Below are 22,548 nucleotides of genomic sequence, written 5' to 3' on the forward strand. Positions count from 1 at the left end.
GAGGCTGTCCAGGGAGCCCGCTCGACCACGAAGCTTCCTCGGGGACGAGGTCTATACCCGCGGGAAGAGCGCTCCTGCTCCCCGGCCTCCCCCTGCAGCCCCCGTACGGGCGCTCAGCGCGGAACACACCCCACCCTTCCCAAGCGCCCTCACGGTGCCGCCGCAAGATGGCGGCCGCCGCCATAGCGCGCGCGGCCCCGCCCATCCCGTCACGGAGCGCGCGCGGGCGGGGCGGGTCCCTCCCACTCGCCCAGCGCGTGCCCGCCCGCGCGCTCGCGCGCGCTCCGACCTCCGCCCGCGCCGGGTCTCGCGCACGGACATGGCGGCGGCCGCGGCCGGCGGGGAACGGACCCGGCCGGACCCGGCGGAGCAGCGGGCCGAGCTGGGGCCGCTCCTGGCCACGGCCCTCCGGCCCGGCGAGTCCTGGTGAGCACACCCGCGCCTCCCCTCCCTCCCCGTCCCCCTCCCCTGCGGGCGGCGGGGCCTGCGGACCGGGCCGCGCCGCCGCTGAGGGGCCGCGCCGGGCGGTGCCGTGTGTTGCAGGTACCTGGTGGAGAGCCGGTGGTTCAAGCAATGGAAGAAGTACGTGGGCTTCGACAGCTGGGACATGTTCGGCGCCGGCGATCCCAACCTCTTCCCGGGCCCCGTCGACAACGCGGGCCTGTTCCCGGGGCCCATCGACAACTCGGGCCTGTTCGGCGGTGAGTGCTGCGGGCAGCGGGCCGGGGCTGGGGCTCGGCCGGGAACTTCCCCGCGCCGCTTTCGCTTTCGGAGCCGGGCGCTGCAGGGGCCGCGCGGCCGCACCGCCCTGGCCGTGAGGGGACCGGCCGGGCTCTGCCGCCCCGGAGCGCCGCTGTTCCTCCGTGTCCCGGCACTACGTGTGTCCCTCTGGAGAGGAAAAGGCGCTGATTGTGATGCCCTGCTCTCTGCTGTCTGTCTCCTTTTAGATCCGCAAACTCAAAGTTTGAAAGAACACCTCATTGATGAGCTGGATTACGTGCTGGTGCCCACCGAAGCCTGGAACAAGCTAGTAGCGTGGTACGGCTGTATAGACGGACAGCAGCCTATTGTGAGGAAAGTAAGTATGGCTGAATCAACTTCTCCTCCTCCTGGTTTCATTTTTTGATCTCCATCAAACGTAAACGGTTTGTTTTGCCATATGCCAGCTAAGACAGGATTCTCAGTAGCTCTTTGGAGATAATAACGTGATGTCTTTTTGCCTTGTCTGAAAAATTACTTGCCTGTATTTCAGCCAAAATGCCTGAATGTTTAGGGGTTCTGAGTTGATGGTTTATTTGGGGCAAGAACCCTGAACCTTGTTCAGGTTATGATTCTTTGGACTAGTACAATGCTTTTATATTGCATGGAATAGTTTGTACTTTGTGGATCAGTGTAAGTTGTTGGTCAAACTAGTTTATCTTCCAGGACAGAATGAGTCTTTTAGTGCAGATGGATTAGGGGCTTCCTCTGGAATGTAAGGTGATTCTTATTTTCTCTTCCAAAATTGTGTGATTCTAAAATCTTTCTAAAGAGATGGATATATGGTTTTGTTCTGTAAGTCATATTTTTGGTTGACAATTGCAGTCAGGTATGCATTCTGAATATATAACCTGTTTTGTAAGGTGGAATTGACAAGTGTTTGTTTTCATTTTGTTTGGGGTTTTTTTTTGGTTGGTTGTTTTTTTTGGAAAGTGTATAGGTAAAAGGTTTTTTGTTTTTATTTAGTTTTTGCCCATTGTTCTGACTAAATTGAGCAATGCCAGTGTGTGGGGCTCATTAAGAAACTAATCACTACACCAAGTGTTGATGTAATATGGAATTAACATCACTTATGTTTAAGCAGCGCTGTGTTGTAAGTAAGAGTTACTTCAGGTGTGCAATACCTAGCAATATGTGGCACCAGAAGGGAAGTAAGATCAGGAAGTGCTGGAATGTTGTCATTCAGTGTGGGCTAGAAATTGCAGGTAGTAAGAAATTCTGATGTCTTCAGGAGTGGTGAGTTAACCCAGGATCACCTGGGTTACTTCAGGTTCACTCAGCTGAGTAGACAGAACTCCCATGGAAGCAAGAAGCAGGAGAGGAGAAAATAATTACAGCATTAAAGGAGATGTGGTTTTAGAGAAACATGTAACATCTTGAGGAATTGTGAGTCTGTGCTGAGAGGGAGAACTGGTGCTGTCAGTGATCAGTGCCTCTCCAAGTGAGGGAGCTTTCCTTCCTGAGCTGGCTGATTGCTGTCACAAAGCCCCTTTTTTGTGGCACACTCCCTTTTCTGAAAAAATTGAAATTTGACAAGAGATTTGGGAGCTATTGGGGAAACACTTGGGCTTAACTGCATGAGCCTTCTTTTGTTGTGGTATGTGATGCTGCTTTCAGTGGTGCAGTAACCAAGGGGGTAGAGCTCAGTGCTGGTTTACAGACCTGACATGCCAGGTTATTCTGGGTCTATTAAGAGTAAATTTTTCAAGTTTTGAATTGCTATGAAACTGTCAGTCTCTGTTGTTAACCTGATAACTGAAGGGGGTTTTTATATTTAAGGAGACACTAAAATATAGCAGAATGGTTGGTTTGTGGGAGGTAAGAGCATCTTACAAAAATCCAGTAGGTCAGCGAGACACAGAGGCTGCCCTGCTGCACCTGAGCAGGATGTGGGCAGGATCTGGTTACACTATTCCCCAGACTGCATGAAAAGTCAAGCACTTAAACTTGTGGTCCTTGAGTGCCTTAAGACTTTTCCTAAAGATGGATCAACTGTAATTCATATATAAAAACATCCATAAAAGTAGGATCTGGGAAGTGATTTTCAGGCATCTTTATGGTTTTAAAAGATATTTCTTCCATCTCTGTGTTTGATGATCAGAGCCAAGTACAGGAGGATTAGATTTGATTTATTTGTGGTTCAATTTCTTTTGATAGTCTCAAACCATATTTTTGTGCAGTCATCTCTGGAGTCCTGTGGGAAGGTTTATTAATGTGCTTCCTCAGCAGCTGGGTTGTGCTGAGATTGCTGGGCAGTGGCATGACATGAGCTGTCCTTTGGCAGAGAACAAGGAAGCTGCTCAGATGCAGTTTAAAAGACATCTGCAGGTGATTAGAGACTCTATTCCTCCATCCTGATGGACACAGTGATCTGATCAGGAACTTCTTGGAAAGAGTTCTTTTCTTTTCTGAATATGGCTCTTATTTGTTTCTGACTACAGAATGCTGGAGAACAGGAAGTCACATTTAGTGACATTTATTCTGAAAAATAAATGGAAACTTTTGACTTGGTTTCTTTTCTTTCCTGAAAACAAGTCTGCTCTGCTTGTCAAGAAGCTGTTTAAACAGGGAGTTTTACTTTCTGTTGTAACAGCAAAGTACTGAAGATCTTGTCAAATGTGTTTGTTAATTATTTACCTTTAAAGCACCTTGCATATCTAATAAAACCTTCTAAAAGCAGCAATCCTCAGAAATGGAAGCATAATTTAGTAGAATTGTCACTATAAGTCTAGGTCTTAATGCTTTATTTCTTTCCAAAGCTGTAATATGTTAGGTGTAGATCATACCAAGTTTGGTGTCACAGGAATAGAACGGAATATTTCAGTTGGAGGGGACTTAATCATCTGGTCCAACTGCCTGACCAATTCAGGTCTGACTGAAAGTTAAAGCAAATTAAGGGCATTGTCCAAATGCCTCTCACTGTTACTTTTAAAAATTATACCAGCTTTTTCAATGAAATATGTTCCCATTTTCAGAGGCTTTGTAGCTGCCAAGAACTCTGGAGAGAATTGAGGTGTGGGGTTTTCTTTCTTTTCTTACTCTTCCTATTACATTGCAGTTGTCTCATAACTGGCCTGTGAAATGTGCTTTTCTTTCTGGCATAATGTGTTCTGTGATCTGTAGGTGAAGAATGGTGTCCAGTTTTATGGAATTTATTTTAAAAATATGCTGAAAGCTAGTGGCATGAGTAAATGTACCTATTGGAATATTCTGTCAAATACAAAGTTGATTTGAAAGGTACTCTGAAATAAAGCAGTGGCATCCAAACAACTTCAGAGGTACTTTTCTGTTCTTGCTAGGAGAGAGTTTTGAGGCAGGTTCTGTGTACTGTGCAGAAAAATAATTAATGCTTTGGTTTGCTCTCTTCTGGTAGAAGAGATTTTGCTCCAGTGTTGCAGCCTGTTTTAATTCTTTTATAAAACTTTAACAAATACTAGAGGCAAAAGGTAATTTTCTTCTAGAATGCTTTGTGTTATGAAGGATTTTTCATGAGTGGTTAGCTGACACTGCCAGTTCAGCTGTGATATGGACCTCTGGAACTTTGCACTGTGGAAGGAAAGCGCTGGGATTTCCCATTTAAAAAACCAAACAAAACCCCCTAAACAAGCTGGTGACTGAAAGTGGGAGCAATCAGTGTTCAGTTTATGGCTTGACTCTCAGTTCTCCACAAGGCTCACAGCATTTACAGCTGTGTGCCTCAGAGGAGGGCTCAGTGCTGCAGCTCTGTGTTGCCTTGCCTCAGAGGAGGGCTCAGTGCTGCAGCTCTGTGTTGCAGCTCTGTGTTGCCTTGCTCCCTGTGCAGGTGGTGGAGTATGGGCTCTTTGTGAAGCACTACAAGGTCGAGGTTTATCTCCTGGAGCTGAAGCTGTGCGAGAGCAGCGATCCCGACAATGTCATCAGCTGCCACTTCAGCAAGGCAGATACTGTTGGTAAGTCATTCTCTGACAGATGAAGCTGTGCTCTGAGGCTGTCTCAGGAGATAATCTCTGCCCTCCAGAACCTCCAGACTGGAGCAAATCTGACTTTTCTCTCTCATTGCTATATTTTTCACCTGTTAAAATGCTGAATGTCAGCTGTCCTGTATCTACAGTATTAAACTGAAGAAAGCATCTGTTGTGGTCTGACACTGGCCAAAATGCCAGGCACCCTCAAAAACTGCTCACTCACCCTCCCCAGCCACAGCTGGGCAGAGGAGAGAAGAAAATTAACAAAGGGTTAATGACTTGAGAATAAGGACTGAGAGAAAACACTGCAAGGGCAAAACAGGCACAATTTAGAGGTATACAGTCAGTTTAATACTAACAGAATCACAGGAGGATAATGAGAAGTAAAAATAAGCCTTTAAAAACACCTTTTCTTCCCCCAGCCCCTCCCTCCTTCCCACCCACAGGCCATGGGGGTTTGGTGAGTTTATCATCTGAGGTTTTCCTCTGCTGCTCCAGGAGAGGAACCCTTCCCCTGTGGGGCTGTGGGATCCCTCCCACAGGTGACAGCTCTCCATGTACTACTCTGGTGTGGGTCCAATCTCATGAGCAGCAGTCCTCCTAACACTGCTGCAATGTTAGCCTCTCCCAGGGGCACACAGCCCTCCCAAATTGCTGCAGTGTCAGCCCCTCCCATGGGCACACAGCCCTCCCAAAACTGCTGTGGTGGGGGTCTCTCTTCACATGGAGTGCAGTCCTCCAAGGACAGGCTGATCCAGCCTGGAAGCCGGGCCCTCTCTCTCCACTGGGGCTTCTGCTGGATTACAGCCTCCTGCAGGCATGGTGGGTGGATCTCTGCATCCCCCCTGGATCCCCATGGGCTGCAGGGGCTCAGCTGCTTCACCCTGGTCTCACCACAGCCTGCAGAGGAGTCTCAGCTCAAGCACCTGCAGCACCTCCTCCCCCTCCTTCTCCGCTGACCTTGGTGTCTCCATGTTGTTTCCCTCACATGTTCTCACCTCCTCCACTTCTCTGACTAGGAAATAACTTTGTGCAGTTTATTTTGGTTTTCTTCTTAAATATGTAATCACAGATGTTACCACCCTCTCTAACTGGCCCATGCTTGGCCAGCAGCATGTCCTTGTTTAGAGCCATCAGGGATTGGTTCTGCTGGACATGCTGGAAGCTCCCAGCAGCTCCTCACAGGAGCCACCTCTGTGGCCTCTCCCCCTACCAAAGTGCAGGCCATGCCAAACCAGCACAGCGTCTTTATGGGCACCTTGACAGTAGTAACTGAAAACTTGACCCTGTGTTTTCAGATGAAGAGAAGTTGGCCTTTGGGCAGAAAGCTCTCAGAGTGTTCTGCATGTTATTGGTTTGAGGGCTTGACAAGCAAATACATGACTGAAAACAAAAGTTTTTAATTTTTTCAGACTTAATATTTGGCAAACTATATGAGCAATTATAACTTCCATAATATGTTTTCTGCTTGAAGGATCTTGAAGGACAAGTGATGTATGTCCTTGCTAAATGAATGTCTTAGTGTTTCTCCTAAAGCACTCATGTTTTAGGAATTTTGGTGTTTTTACTTTCTCCTGAACAGCTACCATCGAGAAAGAAATGAGAAAACTATTCAATATCCCAGCTGAGAAGGAAACCAGGCTATGGAACAGATACATGAGTAACACTTATGAGCAGCTCAGCAAGCTGGATAGCACAGTGCAAGATGCAGGGCTCTATCAGGGTCAGGTAAGGGGCATAACTTTTTCTCTCTCTTTTTTTTTTTTTTAATGTGCTTTTGCTGATGTGTATATTTTTTCACTTGCTTTTATGTACTTTAAGCAAACATTGACAATGGGATTTGCTAATGCTTTTGCAAAATGTGTAACAGACTTGCAGTTACCTTTATTACCTGCACTCTCTTTCAGGTTGTTTTAATAGAAGTGAAAAATGAAGATGGCACGTGGCCTGGACAGCATTGCCTGGCAAAGTAAGCAAGCATGTTCTAAAGGTTTCTGTTATTTTGTGCAGCTTGTTTGCTAGGCTTTAGTGACCACATGTTCTCTCTGAAAGCCTGGTTATCACTGGCTGTTGTGGCTTCCTTTGTTTTGGTTATTTTGAAGGAGAGAAAATCTCAAATACAAATATTCTTCAGTGGTTCTACTGCTGGTTTCTTTTCTTAGCAAGAGTGTGTTTTAAAGCCTGTTTCAAACAGGTTGTATAAGGATTAAATAGCTTAGGGTTTCTATAGTGCTTAGGAGGCAAAAGTACTATTTGTGTTGAGCTGGTGTGCTTAAAAAGCTATCTCTGCACACTGCACAGTGAAATAAATAATCTGTCCTTTGCTGTTGTAGAACAGAAAGGATCTTGGAGTGTGTTCCCAAACCTGCCAGTAGTGAATGCTCAGAGTTCTGGTAGTTCCCTCTTAAAAAGGGTATAGAAAATAGGTGACTAACACCCTTCCCACAAAAGACAATTACAGAAGCCTGTAAAAGTGACCCAGATTCCCTCAGTGCTCTCTGATTTAGAGAAGAGATGGGTATTGCGGGGCTTGGTGAAATATGATGTGTATAGAGTGAATGGTGTAGAATGGAAGTTGCAATGATAAGGAACTGCTCATATCAAGTCCTGCCACAGAAAGTAGAATTTGATGACTTCCCCTGTCTGATGCCTGCTTGGTGCCATTCCAGGGGCCATCTGACTTGATATTGATAAAGAAAATGCTTTTCTGTACAATCAGTTCACTTACAGAGCCTGATGCCAAGTGATCTCATTTGAAATCAGGATACACTAGTGTTAAACTTGAAGAGTTGATTAGATAGGTCAGTGAAACCTCTTCTGAAACAGTACTTTGAGAGATCATACTGTGGAAATTAATCAGGAGAATGCCCTGAATGAGATTACAATGAACTTTCTATAGGATTGCCATGTGAAAAGCAACTAAGCATTCACATCATGTACCTGGTTGAAGTCAGTATGGGAGATGCAGCTGTGCAAGACCAATCACAACCTTTTGTTTCTACAGGAAACAAAGCTAAAAAGGAGCTGTGTAGCATTCTCAGGCCTCAGAGTAGTCCTTTGTCAGCAGCTAGTTTGATATGTAAAGGCTTTGATTTAACCTCTAGTGATAGATAAATGAAAGTGGGTATTGGTATGTAGATTACTATTTTCTAATGACATAAAAATATTTACTGATTATAGCATGAAACTTGTGAAATTGACTTGATACTGATAATGGTGGCTGAAAGAAGTGTATTAAGTAATACAAGGATTATATGTTCTTTTGTACTTTGTCTTATGCTTTGTCCTATCTCAGGCAAGATTTTGCCTCAGTGTTCTATTTCTCAGCTCCAGAAAATACATGGGGAAATTAATATTTGGAGCTTTTTTTTTTTTCTGGGCTGCACGAGTTTATTACTGAAAGGTTATGAGGGAATTTTTTATGAATTTAGTTTTGATGACATCAACCAAACAGAATGCAGAGCTCCCTGCTGTTGATAGAGAATTGGAGAGCACCTGCATCACTGCCCAAGTGCCAAGAGAGGTTCTGGCAAGCTGGGAGTTCATATCCTCCCCACTCAGAGGGTGGCTGCAAAGTGACCATGGCCTGGGTGGTTCTGTGCCATCAGGATTTTTCCCCACCATTTGCAGCTTGTCAGAGGCACTGGCCCCCTAGCAGAGGAAATAGCTTTTCCACAGGTTTGGCAGCTGTGGAAATTGTTTCCCCAGCCATCAATCTGGCTGACATTTTACAGGAAAAATGCTCTTAAACTCCACAGCAGTCCCTGGGTGGTATATTCAGCCTGTGCTTGGCCACTGCTGTTAGTTTGCTGCTTTCTAAAGAACAAAATAGTTTCTTCTTACTGTAGTTTGAAACTGCTTTTACTTCTAGACAAAGTTTCAGAAGAGGGAATGGATTTTACTTATTCTAGGAATTTCAAAATTAGAGGCATACTTTGTTTCTGAAGGGAGATTATGTCAATGACTCTGTGGAATTTAGTACTCTTAAATTGTTACTTACAGGACTCCCAAAATAAAGTCCTGAACTAGCAGAATTCCATTTCAGCCCTAGCACACTTTTTTTTTTCCCCTGCCTTTTTTTTTTTTTTTCATCCTGGATATAATTTTCTTAGTGAAGGCAAACAAGAAGTTGTGTTAGTTCTTGAAAATAACACCTTTTCCACCTGGGATTGTACTTGAAAACTGAAGTGAAGTTGTATTTAGTGTCTGCCTGGTATTTCTCCCTTTTCAATATGCAGCAGTAAAATACCTTTGGTTCTTTGGTTGGAGCTAGAATTTTCCTGCTGTTTCCTCTTCCAGCTCCTCTGTTTACTCATGGCACTGTGTGATTTCAGAGGACCCCTTCAGCACTGGGCTAAATATTTTGTGTGCAGATCTTTATTCCCTGACTTTGAAGTGCTTGAGTTTGCAGCAGATGCCAGGCTTGCAGGGGAGCCCTGAGGATGTAACATAAGTTCTGGAGGCTTTTGCCTGTAAGAACTTTTCTAAATGAGCATCCATTACTGCCTCTGCTTTGTCAACTGAACAAAATCCCAGCTAATCTGGCTCTGACAAAAACTTTTTGTCACAAAATTACTATTTTATTATTGGTTGTGTAAAGGAGGACTGACTCTACTGCTCTAAAGGTGGCCTCAGCTGAATTGAAACACTTTTTCTATCTGTGCCTTTCAGCCACCTGAAAGCCTTTTACAATATTTTTCAAGTTGTTTAGTTTAGGAGTTTTTTTACCATATGGACTCAGAGTAATTTGATTTTATCCTCTTTGTCCTGTAAGTTTCCAGATTTCTCCTCTCTTGCCATTTGTGTGGGTTTTTGACACACAAAACCCACAGATTTTGTAGCAAGACAAAGCAGCTGTCTTTACCTGCAGATGGGACACAGTGTGCTTCAGTGTTGTGAAGATGAAGTTGGGTTTCAGTGGTAACCCAGATCATAAATTTCAAAGATGAAATAACTTTGTTCTCTTACTTCAGAACAAGGTCTTGGGGCCTCCATTTCTGAGGGAGCAGAAGTCACATCCTGTGAGAGAGGTGGCAATAGAGGGGGCAGATGCCTTTGACCAGACAAAGTCTGCATGTTCCACAGAAACCCCTTTTGTGGCACTGGGGATAAACATTTGGCATCCAGGTTGTCTGTTGTCACTGTGTGTGAGTGAGGCAGTCCTTGAGAGCTTGCAGTACTCTGGGCTCATTAACAATGGCTTTCCAGGCTTCAAGTGGGAAGCTTTCAGAGAAAAATGTTTTTCTTTGCTTCTCTCTGTGCCCTTCACCTGCAATCAATGGCTGTCTTTGTGAGCATCTTGTGAAATGAGGGGCAGCAGCTGTCCTCAGGAAATCCTTTCTTCAGTAGTTACACACAGATGAGTAATTTCTAAAATGTAGGAGTATGTAGAATTCTTTATCTTCTCAAATACATTTGGTTTCTGTTCTTTTATTCTCACATGGAAAGCTCTTAACCTCTCTTGTTGTTTTGCTACTTTCATGAACCTTCCCAATTTTCTAGCTGGAACTCACTCAAGATCCTGGATGACTTTGTAGGTAGCACCTTGTGAAAAGACTCTTGACTTGTGTCTTACCTTTGCTTTCTGATCTGTTTTTTTTGTCTTCCTTTGTAATTCTTAGCTTTTTGTTTGTTTGTGTAGGATGCTGTTGAGGTACTTGGAACTGTTTAGTTGCCATGTGACTTGATGAAACACTGTCTCTATGCTTCTCTTGGAAACCTTGCAATCCCTTAGCAGGTTGTCCTCATTTTCCTTTTTCACCAGTAGATTTTCTTCTTATGATTTTCTGAGTTTCACTCTCTGGGAGATCAAATGTGTGAAGCAGAGATGCTTAGTTCTCAAGTCTAGCATTTTCTAGATTGCTCCCCTTTGCTTCTAGGTAATTCACTACTTCAGACTTTTAAAATGTGTTCTTAATGGATTTACATGCTGTTGTTACCTAAACTGTTTTATTCTTGACCCTTGAAACCCACACATATGAACATGAGTGTGATAATTGTTGTGTAGTCTAGACCTTCTGCTTTCCCATTGATTTTACTTTGGTGTCCAGGTAATCTTGAAGTTCCACCTCCAGCATGGAACAACAGAATGTTGTGTATTGTCCCAGACATGGTTCTCTCAGTTATTCTGCTAGATCTCATTCTTTCCAGGATACTTTTCTGTATACTTTTTTGTTGTGCTGACTGGTGAGTTTTTTTAGCATGCTTCAGGCTTTGACTGTGTTTGGGGTGTTCCAGTTTCATCTGGAAGCTCCTCCTGTAACTTGTTTACTTCTGTATTTATTTTACTGCTATTATATTTCCAAACTGTTGAGGCTGTCCAGCTGTTCTGCCTTGTCATGGCCTTTATGGCTTGTTCATTGTTCTATAGTTTTTTTCCCACTGAGGTTTTCCAGAACAATTTTTTTAGTGCTATCTGAGCTATGAATATGCATTTTTAGTTTGTGTCATTTGAAAACAAGGGCCACAATAAAAAAGAATAAATTCACAAGCTGAAGTTTGAGAGCCCTATCCTCTACTGGCTCCCTGCTCTGTTTTGGGGCTAGTAGCAACTGTTGTGTGGCTGTTGGTGTCGTGCACCTTTTTACTTTTGGTTTCGTGTGTTTATTTATTTGGGCAGAGATGGAGAGATTAGACCAGTCAACTCTTACTATAGAGAAACTAATTAGTGTCAAAATTAGTACTGTCTTGTGGTTTTGCCTTTTTTTTATGGAACTGTCGATGACAGGACACTGTTAAATTTTAGTGCCTTGTTGGTTATCTTCTTCCTGATGAATGTTGTGTTTGAATAGATGGTCTGAGTTTCAGGTAGGGGAGGACTGACCTGGTCACTTTCTAATGCAGGTAGAGTGTTCTGTGGTCTTCTGATTTGGGAGATTTTGCTTGCTTATTTCAAGGTGGTTTACTCATAAAATTAAAGCTTGCTTCCCTCTCACACTGAATTGCTACTTATTTCTGTCTGGGACTCAGATTTGCCTTTAAACAATAATTGTTGCTCCTACTTCTGGTACATTTTTCCTGATATTTCTGTTCCAGACAATTGTTTGGAAATGTGATCAAACAGATTAAAGCAGTAAATTCTGTGTGGGGTAACTAACTATAGCTCAGCAAGTCCTTGGAGTTTTGTGGGAGGTGGGGCTGGGGATAAAGAAAGCAGTAGCACTGTTTCTGCTTCTTTTTCCTTTCTCCCAGATCAAGCACTGCAACTAGCAGAAACTTTACTACCTCTTCAAAATCATCAGCAAGTTCTTATTCCTCAGTGTCTGCCACTTCTGTCATTACTAACGGTGATAGCAGTAACTCCTATGGACTCAACAGCTCCCACCTGGGCAGGGGGTAAGAGCAGGAATGTTCTTTTTGTTTTGTCACCCTTCATGTGAGTGATCATGCATCCTTGCCTGTATAGAAAAGGAGTGTGATGGTGCCCTAGAGGACTCCTACTATTCTTGTGTACCTGTTTATCAAACTTGGCTTTTTGAAACCACTGCCTTCTGCTGTTCCTTGCTGACTTGCAAAAGTAGTGCATGTTCCAGAGCTTACTAACTGCCAGAGCATTGCCTGTTTTTTGTGGTGACTCAGAGCATGAGGGAAGGGGTTATGTTCTTTTGTCTGTCTGCCATTGTGGTAGAAGCCTTCCAGGTACAGATCATAATTCTCTTATTATTCCTTAAAGTGCATTATCTAGACTCTTGCTGTGTTAGGGTAGTGTGCTGTTTACTTACAGACAGAGGAAATGAATGTGTTAAGGGCCATAAATAAATAATAGACTTTGTAAGGATTAATGTTTCCAAAGTTAGCATGTACATTTTTTTCCTGATATGCAGCATTAGCCCCTATGAGGTAGCGCAAACAGGTAGCCTGATTTAAAAAATTCAGTAAACAGTTTTCTGACTTGTATTTGATGTGACTTCTAAATAGTAGTGAGACTCAACAAACTCATTGTGGAGTTCACTGTATTGTCTTTTCTTGCAGAGGTTCTGGGTTTGGCTGTAACTCTTACAACTGCAGGGACAGTGCTTCCCTCTCACAGCCTGGACTCTGTGGACTCAGTAACCTTGGAAACACCTGCTTCATGAATTCTGCATTACAGGTAAGAATTAGAAAGAGCCCTCATTAGAATTAAATAAAAGATCAGTCTCATAATATTGTGGATTAAAATCTGTCAAAAGAAAAGAATATTTAATGTGATTCCATGGGGAGACTACACCTCAAAAGTAAACAGACCAAAAAATCATGTTTAGTTTGGCTTATATTTAGCTCATTAGTACTGTAAAACAGATTACAGTGTTGGGAACTGAATCTGAAATATGTGGCATTTGAAATGGCCAGGGGAAGTTGTATTGAGCAGGTGCCTGACTGTAACACAAGGTCCCAGTGCTGTGCCCTGCCAAAAATGTCTGACATGGAGGATGTTTTGGCTTGTGTGGGCTGCACAAATGACATGAGCAGCTCACTATGTGCAGTTCTGGACCTGTGTAAAGATTCTTGAAAAATGAAGAGCATGAAAAGCCACAGGAAGGGTTCAGGTTCATTGTACAAGTTGTTAAGGTTGAAACAGTGATGCAAAGCTAATAATTATTTCTTTTCTTTTGAACTTAATTTCTTAGGATTATTTTGTTCATTTTAAAGAATGCAAAAACTTGCTGGGGTAGTTTTTTGCTAAGAAGTTAAAACAAAATATGAGACAAATTGTATGAATTTTGATTTAAGGAATGGGCAGACTTCTAGTGTGATACCAATGCTGTGAAATTACTTCAGTCACTCTGTGATGGCTTTGAAATCTGGAACAGGTCTTAAAATAACTAATGCATTATGCACATGGTATTCAGGACACCACAATAAACTTGGGCTGCCCTGCTTTTTGTTCAACATGATTTTATTTTCAGTTGTGTCATGGTATCCTTCAGCTACTCTATTTTCTTGGACTTAGCTAAGAGACAACTTTAAAATTTTTTATTATCCAAGTGACTTAAATCAAATGTACTTCAATCTTAGTTTGTCATGCAAACTAGTCATGTTAAGAACCAATTACTTTCTTTCTTGTATTTACCATTATGCTTTAATTTTCTAGATATCAGTCTTTCAAATGCAAATTTCTGCCTTAATTTTTTCTTTGTTTTACTAAACAAACTCTCAGTCTCACCAGTTTTGTTAACTTGGTACATGTTCTGATGTGAAAGTTGGTTTTGTTGTTTCATTGTCACACAAATCTCTTGTCCTGTGCAGTAAATTAATTTTCTTAATCTTTTCTCAGTGCCTGAGCAATACTCCTCCTCTGACTGACTACTTCCTGGAAGATAAATATGAAGCTGAAATAAATCAGAACAACCCCCTGGGGATGAGGGGAGAAATTGCAGAAGCCTATGCAGATCTCATTAAACAGATGTGGTCTGGGAGGCAGTCTCACGTGGCCCCACGGATGTTCAAAGTAAGTGTGTCCTGTTCCTGTAGCACAGCTCTGGACAGCAGAAACAGTGAAAGCTAACATGCCTGCTGTGTATTTGGATGTTATGAAGGCAGTAAGGACAGAATTGCTCCAGTGTTTCATGGTTTGTGAATGCTTTTTGGAGTACTGGGAGGAACTTGTCAGTGAGCAGTGTCCTTCCTCAGGGTTTGCTACTGCTCTTTAATGTTACTTAGTAAATGACCTCCCAGCCTGAGGGCTGTTTACACATGAATCAGAATGGTCTTTGCTGCAAGACTTTAGCAAGGTCGTATGAATTGCCAGCTGTGAACTTTGGTCAGTGAGAAAAGGTGTGCAAGTTACAAATCTGAACATTTAAATTATGAAGTGAACATCAAAACACATCCCCTTGTCTATAACTTTGTTTATTGGTGTAATGTTCTCATTGCTTCAGTGTGAAGAGCTGCTTTCTGCTGAAATACTGAAAGTAGCTGGGGAAATGGTTCTGGCACCTTTCCCTGCATTAGCATCCAGTTCACCATGGCCTGCTGCCAGCAGAAGGTGGTGCTGAGCTGAGCTCTGCCAAAAGCACAGCCTGAGTGTTCTGTGTCCCCTCACTGTTGCCTTGGTGTTTCAGACACAGGTTGGGCGATTTGCTCCTCAGTTCTCAGGATACCAGCAGCAGGACTCCCAGGAGCTCTTGGCTTTTCTGCTGGATGGCTTGCATGAGGATTTGAACAGAGTGAAGAAGAAGCCCTACTTGGAGCTGAAGGATGCCAATGGCAGACCTGATTCGGTACAGTGCCCTTTGCTTAAGGATTCCCAGGGCATTTAGTTGGGTTCTGGGACACTCCTGGCCTTCCTTCTGCTCAGAAGCCACACAAACATCCTTCCCACAGAGCAGTGTCCTTGGCACAGGACAGACTTGTCATGCCTTGTTGCTCTCTACCTAAATAGAGAAAAGGAATTATCTTATGAGGTTTACCTGGTAGAGGCTCAATAAGTTTCTTGTTTTCAGTTTTCTTCCTGAGACTAAAAGTCTCATGCTGAGAGCAGCCTCTGATTGCCCTGAATAGAAAAATGCCAGATGCTCTTTGGTAAAGAGTTTATAAGTTGTCTTGTGAAGGTCTTCAGGGAATTGTAATTTGTCTCCTTTTAGCCTGTCTTTGTGAAGCATGGCCATCATTTTCCAAGACAAAAAAGCTCTGTTTTTTTTCTTGAAAGCTGTAACTGCAGTTGCCTTTCCAAAGCAACAGGCAGTGCTCCATTCCTTCTGGAGAGTGGAGCAAACCTGCTTGTCCTGAAGAGCAGCATGTGACCCTGTCACTGTCCCCTCAGCTCTGCTCATGCTTCTGGCATTGTGTGCACCAAGGAATACCTGATCAAACTCAGCCAGAACAGATAGATTAAATTTTACTTGTTGCTAGGCATTAATTTCACTGAGAAGAAATCCCAGTGTGTGGTGCTTGATGTACACATATTGGTAGTGCTCCTTCCCTCTGAAATTGACCTATCAGTATCAATTTCCCAAGTTTTCTTTGATCCTGGTGCTCAATCCACTGTAGAAATCTTTGCAAGAAATAACTTCTAATATATTTTTTTTAATTGTTTTTATAGGAGGTGGCAAAAGAGGCATGGGAGAATCATAGGCTGAGGAATGATTCCATCATTGTGGATATTTTTCATGGTCTTTTCAAGTCTACCCTTGTTTGTCCCAAATGCTCTAAAGTTTCTGTGACCTTTGATCCCTTCTGTTACTTAACTCTGCCCCTGCCCTTGAGGAGGGACCGGCTCATGGAAGTGACCCTGGTGTATGCAGACCCACAGCGCAGACCTGTCCAGGTGAGGCATGCTGAAGACACACATTTCTTTGAAGTCATCTGAGTTCTATGAGATTTTAAAATTGAGACTCTGAAAGTAATATGAAGGATATTGATGTCCACCTTTGAGTGAGGTAGTATGGGTTTTGTGATAAAAAATCTGGGATGTGAAATCAAGAGACTTTATAAAATCTTGGCTCATGAAACTAAGGGTCATGGTCAGCTGGAAGTGGTTTTCTGTGGTGAGATGACCTGTGTGATGTGCTGCTCCCTGAAAGCAGCAGTGTGCTTACAAAATGTAAAGATGTAACTTAAATTGTGCCCTGGGGTGCACAGCCTGTCAAAGGGGGGTTCTATCCTCTGCTCTGCACTGGGGCAGCCTCACCTCAAATGCTGGGGGTAGTTTAGATCATCACAATACAAAAAAGACACAAATCATTAGAGACTGTCCAAAGAGAGCCATGAGGATGGTGAAGGGGCTGGAGGGGAAGCCTTATGACATCACAGGTTTGTTCAGCCTGGGAAGAGGGAGGAGACTGAGGGGAGAAACCTTGTGGTCTTCAGCATCCTCACAGAGGGAAGTGAAAAGGCAGGCTCCCTGTTCACTTTTGAGACCAGTGACAGGACCCAGGGGAAGGGCCTGAAGCTGAGTCAGGGAGAGTTCAGGTTGGATGCCAGGAAAAGGTTTTTCACCCAGAGGGTGGTTGAGCCCTGGAACACTCCCCAGGGGAGTGATCACAGTCACTGTCAGAATGCAAGGAATGTTTGGACAATGCTCTCAGGCACAGGGTGGGATTATTGGGGTGTCCTGTGCAGGGTCAGGAGTTGGGCTTTGATGGTCCTTGTGGGTCCCTTCCAATTCAGCGTATTCTATGGTTCTGTGATTGTAAATATGTAAGGCCGCTGAATTTCAAACGGAATTGAAAAATAACTCCTCTTGGGGAAATAAAAAAAGAAAAATGATGTTTGCTTATCAGCCTCGTCAATAGACTTGTTTTAAATTTGCCCCCATTGTATTTTCAAATGGATACACACATCCCTAAAGTAGCCTTGTGCTTGCCACATGTCACAGAAGCAGAGGGAGTGAATGTCCTTGATGCAGTTCTGGAGGAGCTGATTGGCAGCATTTCCATGTCTGTCAAGATTTTTGTCTTGACCTTCAGCGTTGAAGAGAATGGCTCTAAGATGTTTTTTATCACAGAAAAAAACAGCAATTTTATGTTTTAAGCAAGCTGCTGTGTCTGGTGATTGTTTTTTCTTGGGTTTTACTACTGCTGAGCCTGATCACAGCAGAAGGCTGTTCATGGCTTTCATTCCCTCCAAATCCCTGCTTTGTGTAAGGCAAAGCTGAGATCCAGAAGACCTTCAGGTGTGTGGCTGTGACCTTAATTGCAGCAGAACTCCTGTAAATTAAAGATTCAGGAGTTTTAAGAATTTATTTCCATTTTCTTGCTCTCTGCCTTGTATGGGTTTCTTTTGCCTGGTGTTAATATAACATTATTTTTGTTTCTAGTACCGGGTTGTGGTGCCAATGATGGGGGCCATCTCAGATCTGTGTGAAGCACTTTCCAAACTCTCTGGTGTTCCTGCAGAAAATGTAAGGATAAATGGAGACAGTAATGTTGATAAATGTTTATTCTTCTTGAAGCATTTTGGTAGCCTAGCTTTTATATGGGTGATAAGCTGAACTAAATGGGTTAGTGACAAAACTGTAACAAATTAAAATGCTGTTCTTTGCTTGAAGATTAAAAAGATGCATGAAATAGTCTATATTTATTCTGATAATTCCATTGCAGTAGAGAGGTTTAAGAGAAGGGACAGAAAAGCAAAGTGCAGCTGATGTTGGTATGCTGACAGTTGTGATAGAGAATTGGAATAAACTGTGGCTTGAATTTAAAGGTAGTTTGCCAAAATTTATGTAAGTTTTTACTATAATCACTTTGCAAATCTCACTTGCTGTCCTAGATGGTGGTGACAGACGTGTATAATCACAGATTCCACAAAATCTTCCAAATGGATGAAGGTTTAAATCATATCATGCCAAAAGACGACATCTTTGTGTGAGTAATCTGGGAAAATGCCACATGTGAAGAATACTGCAAAACATTTCCTTTGATTTTAGGGTCTAAAACCCAGTTCCTGTCCCCTCACAAGACCTAGCCCTTCTTGTAGACCTTTTGCATGGCTCAGCAGCACTGCTCCTACCAGCAGGTCAACATCTGCAGTGTTCAGCTGGTATTCTTCTAACACAGGAGGACATGGCCCTTGGATCACAGTAAACTTTCAGTCTGGTCTGTGTTATGCAGTTTAGAACTTCCTACAAGCCTCTTTAGGACATAATTACATCTGGATTACAGTTTTGCTCTTACTGACATTTTTACTTTTGCTCAAGGTTGTTGTTCTTATGTTTTCCAAATCAGCCAAAAGTTTTGCACCATTAGTAGGATAGTACAAAGTCTAAGTTGTTGCACTCTGCCTTTCCAAAATCCATCATTGTTGTTAGAACACCCTGACTGGGCGTTTTTATGGGCTCTTGACTGTTACTAAACACTGTATCCAAACTGTTGTTGTGAGGGCAAAGCTGAGGATTTGGTCCTGCTTGATGTTCTACATGTGTGTGGTGAGTGAGATATTTTCAATCACCTCTGAAATCTGGTGAGGAGAGCAGAAGGTGATCCTCTATTGCAGCTGAAATAGGAGAACATTCCAGTGCAAGGATATTGCTGCCATGGAATTGTTGGGTCTGTGTGGAGACTTGCACTGACATCCTGTGGTGCTTTGTGAACCTTTCATGGGGTGGGATGCTGTGACATCCTGGTGCTCTTCTGTCATGCTGTCTGTTGTGACTTTATTGCTGAGATGTAATGAAGGAGTTCTGTAAAAGTTGTTGTCTTCATCTGGGTGACCAGTTGATATCTGGGAAGGAAGTTTGGCTTCTATGAAATCTGTTTGTAGAGTGTTAGTTTGTAAGTCTGTCTGTCTCTGCAGCAAGCAAAACATTTTAAAAACAAGAAGCATGATATTACAGTGGTAATTACAAAAAAACCTCTGCTTTCATACAGGCATAACATGTTGTAAATCCCTCCCCAGAAAGTAACTGTGTGTCTGAATCAGGTCTAGTGTGGGGCAAGCATTGGCTGAACTGCCCCAAGTGTATTTTCCTTTGCAATTGCCTCTTCCTTTTATGTGCAGGGTAACTGTAAATGAGGTGCTGCTGTGAGTCACAGTGAGTGAACTGACCTGGGTTAAAAATAACCTTCTGAGGAAGAGGAGAGGTAGCAGGAGGAAGTTTTGCAAATCCTGTTTTTCCATGTACACCCTCCAAGATCTTTTCAGCACTAAGAGGCAAGAGCAAGAAGCCAGGCACCAGGGCAAGAATTAGGAAAAAGCTGTTCATAGGAAGTCCTTTTAATGGGTAATGCTGCCAGGAAAAAGATATGTGAAGTAATATTCTAACTACAGCTAAAAACCAGCATTCTTTTATTGAAAGAAGTCTTGTTTAAAAAAATGAGCAGAGAAACACTTGTTCATAAAGAGGAAAGTATTTAAAAGGCAATTGCATAATTACTTCTAGTGTGGGCAATCTACCTGCCTTGCCTGGTTATAAAAGGTCTGCTGTTAGGTGTTCTAAGATCATTCAATGAATGGTTAGAGTAGTGTGAAGGTTCTTGACTTCCACTTTCTTTCCATGTATAATTTTTTTGCCCTGCCAGCTTCAAAACCTGTTTTCCATTAGGGGATGTACTTTTAGTTGTGGATGTACCTCTCTGCCTTCTGCTTCTTGCAGAAAAGATGGTTTTACAGTTAAAGAGGAACTTGTCACGTGCTGCTCAAGCTGTTGTGTTTGTGCCAGAAGTTTCAGGCAATGCCTTGGCAGAGCAGGTTTCTGCCTCCTGCAGGTACTGTGTAGTGTGTGGCTGGGGAATGTGGTGTGTGGTGCTTTGTTCAGATTGCTGCTGCCAATAGCTTCAGGAGTTTCTGATATCTCAGCAACTTAACTTCTTAAATTACTGGCAAATATCTCACTGTTTATTAAAAAGAGGAATAAAAATACTTCAAAAAAAATAGGTCTTTCAAAACCTTCCACCTTTAAAGAACAAACTTGTTTCCACTTGAAATGCTGAGAAACATTTTATTTCCCCAGAGTCAATGAAGAAGAGTTTCTCACTAAAAAGAATTTTTTTCTTCTTAAATTGAGGCAAATTCTTCCCTCAAGGAAAAGACTTGCTGCTTGTGACTTGGAGGATGCTCTGTATGCCTGCACAGTCCATGAAATGCTCAGCTTGGAAAAGATCTCCTGTACTGGTGATGGAGCTGTGGGGTGTGTAATGGTTACACAGAATGATGCATCTCTCTGCTGTTCCTGGAAGAAAACTGGCTTTGTATCACTTAATGAAGGGGAACAGATGCCTTTTATTAGAAAGTACAGCAGTGTAGGGTTTTACATTCACAGTATTTTCACCCAAAAATCACAGTTGAAATAAATAACTTAAAAAAGACTCAATAAAACAATGCTAACTCATCAAACGTTTGTTTGCACTACATTTATACTGGATATTACCACAAAAGAAACTCTTAAGAACACTTTCTAGAGTGTTGGGCTGAAAAGATAGCAATTGCTTTTTAAGAAAGGAAGAATTCTTCTGGAAGCTTCTTGCCTACCATGTTTTGAAAACTTATTTTTCCTGAGATTTGTATGAATCACTTAATGGCCTTGTATGGTAAGACTAAAACATACCAGCTTTGAGTCTAAGAAGATAGAAGTTACAGAACAGATGGGTTTTCAATAGCATTACTTATTTATAAATCAAATAGGGAAGCTGCATCATTTCAGGGTGTTGGGCTCAGTGCAGTAAAGCCAAGTGAGAGCTATGTCAGCTATCAGGTGTGAAAAACAAACTGGAAAGGGATTATCTGGTAGTCCTGGCACCTTGTGCAGGGTGTGTTCTTATACACTAAATCTTAATGTAGGTTTGCTTCAAGTTGACATATAATGGAACCTGGGATATGACTGAGTACTGTCTATTAATTTTTTTTATTGAAGTAAAAGATGTTTTCTAGAATCAAAGTATCTCTTGTATTTAAATGATACTTCATGATACTTGCTGTCTCATGTGCTTGAACTCTTTCCTCACTCATGTTTTATTGATCCTGTCCCTTTTATATACTCATCATGTGCTTACTGGGAAATAAGAGCAGTATTTCCCAGTAAGGTTCAGTAGCAAGACTTCCCTGTGGGAAAACTGTAATGTGTATATCTTGCTCCTTGTTTTAAGTAGTTGCAGTTAAATGCTAAGTTTCTTTCACTGGTTAGAAAACAAAGGGAAAAGCTATCCAAAACAGAGTTAAAGCAGTACAGCATATTCAGAACCAGATATTTCTCATGTGTATTTCCCCAAAACTTGTGTGCATTTCCCAAACTTACATTTTGAAATTACACATGGCTCAGTGGGTTCTATTGATTTTTGAGGTCTTTTTCTGAAGGATTTTGTTGCCTCGTCTTTGAATTGGGGTAGGCTCACAGGCCTTTTCTTCTGTTCTTCCTGATTCCTTGCACACTGAGTGAATTCTGAGAGAAGTTGTGATAAACTGAAGACCACACCCTTCCATTTAAATGACTTTTTAAAAGATGTAACAGTTTCCTCACCTGAGAAGCACTCCTCCCTTCCACTGGCAGAAGCAAACCAAGGTTGTTTTAGTAATCATCTGTGCTTATTTGCTGGACTCAGGGGATCCAAAGAATGAGTGGGTAATGATAGGGCATTACAGAGCCCTGGGGCTGAGTTCATGAGCAGCTGCCATCCAGTTGTTCCTGTGTTCCTTGTTCTCATTATTCCCCTCTAAACATGACCTTGCTCAGATCTCCCACCTGTGATCGCCTTTGTGGCTGTCTCCTGCAACAGAAATCAGTTGTGTTGGTGGTTCTGAAGCTGCAGGATCTGCTTGTAGCTTAAACTGGCAGTTCTTGCCTTCTGCACATTTCTTAGCATCATATTAAGTTGTTTCAGGCTTGAAAAATTTAATTATGAATGTCAGTCTCTTGCAGTGTTTCTGCAGGCTTGCTTTGCTGAGAGCAGTAGCCAGGCCTGCCTGTGACAACAATACCCCTGTGGTTTGCCAGACCTCTTACTGTATTGTGCACTGGCCAGCTGGCAACACACATCCCAATTCAGAATTCAAAAACTCCTAATTTGCAGGAGATTTGTGCTCCAGCAGAGCTGTGACTTAAAAAATTAAAGTCAGTACTTTTGTACTGGTGTCTTGCTTTTGACACCAATGTCTGTTAAGTCTCAGCTTTTCATTTGGGCCTCTGTTGGTTTGTTAGTGAGTAGATAATGGATTTCCCTGAAATGCTTGGGTTGGAAATGTCAGGGAGCAGGAGCTCTCACAACACATTGCAGCAGGAATAGAGCAGCTGGGATGGGCCTTGGCTTTTCTGAGCATTTGCTTGCCAGAGGACAGGGCCTGCAGAATAGGTATTGTAGTCCAGACTGTTGGTGAAATTTGGGAAATGTGCTGTATGTGGGATGTATGGATATTGAGCTGCCACCTTTTATGGGATATTTTAGTGGCAGGAAGAACTGTGGGGTTTTTTTCTGGTTTTCACCATAGGGTTATGAGG

The 22,548-nt window shown here is 42.7% G+C and overlaps 1 protein-coding gene across 3 annotated transcripts in view; it reads left to right on the forward strand.

The window, feature by feature from the left end:
• The first annotated feature begins 248 nt into the window (after positions 1 to 248).
• USP4 (ubiquitin specific peptidase 4) overlaps positions 249 to 22,548 on the forward strand; it is a 34,003-nt gene continuing 11,703 nt past the window's right edge. For 2 of the 3 annotated variants that reach the window (XR_009275267.1, XM_058812721.1), the window contains exons 1-13: positions 249 to 426; positions 544 to 701; positions 948 to 1,078; positions 4,562 to 4,688; positions 6,286 to 6,431; positions 6,611 to 6,672; positions 11,895 to 12,038; positions 12,675 to 12,792; positions 13,957 to 14,130; positions 14,744 to 14,902; positions 15,724 to 15,948; positions 17,440 to 17,523; positions 17,892 to 17,986. Coding sequence is in view for 2 of the 3 variants with exons in the window: in XM_058812721.1 (XP_058668704.1) it covers positions 320 to 426; positions 544 to 701; positions 948 to 1,078; positions 4,562 to 4,688; positions 6,286 to 6,431; positions 6,611 to 6,672; positions 11,895 to 12,038; positions 12,675 to 12,792; positions 13,957 to 14,130; positions 14,744 to 14,902; positions 15,724 to 15,948; positions 17,440 to 17,523; positions 17,892 to 17,986 (1,730 nt within the window). In the remaining variant the exon portion in view is untranslated. The remainder of the gene's footprint in view (positions 427 to 543; positions 702 to 947; positions 1,079 to 4,561; positions 4,689 to 6,285; positions 6,432 to 6,610; positions 6,673 to 11,894; positions 12,039 to 12,674; positions 12,793 to 13,956; positions 14,131 to 14,743; positions 14,903 to 15,723; positions 15,949 to 17,439; positions 17,524 to 17,891; positions 17,987 to 22,548) is intronic. The other variant, XM_058812722.1, reaches the window with a different exon arrangement.

Source organism: Ammospiza caudacuta, chromosome 12, assembly GCF_027887145.1.
Source record: "Ammospiza caudacuta isolate bAmmCau1 chromosome 12, bAmmCau1.pri, whole genome shotgun sequence".
NCBI lineage: Eukaryota > Metazoa > Chordata > Aves > Passeriformes > Passerellidae > Ammospiza > Ammospiza caudacuta.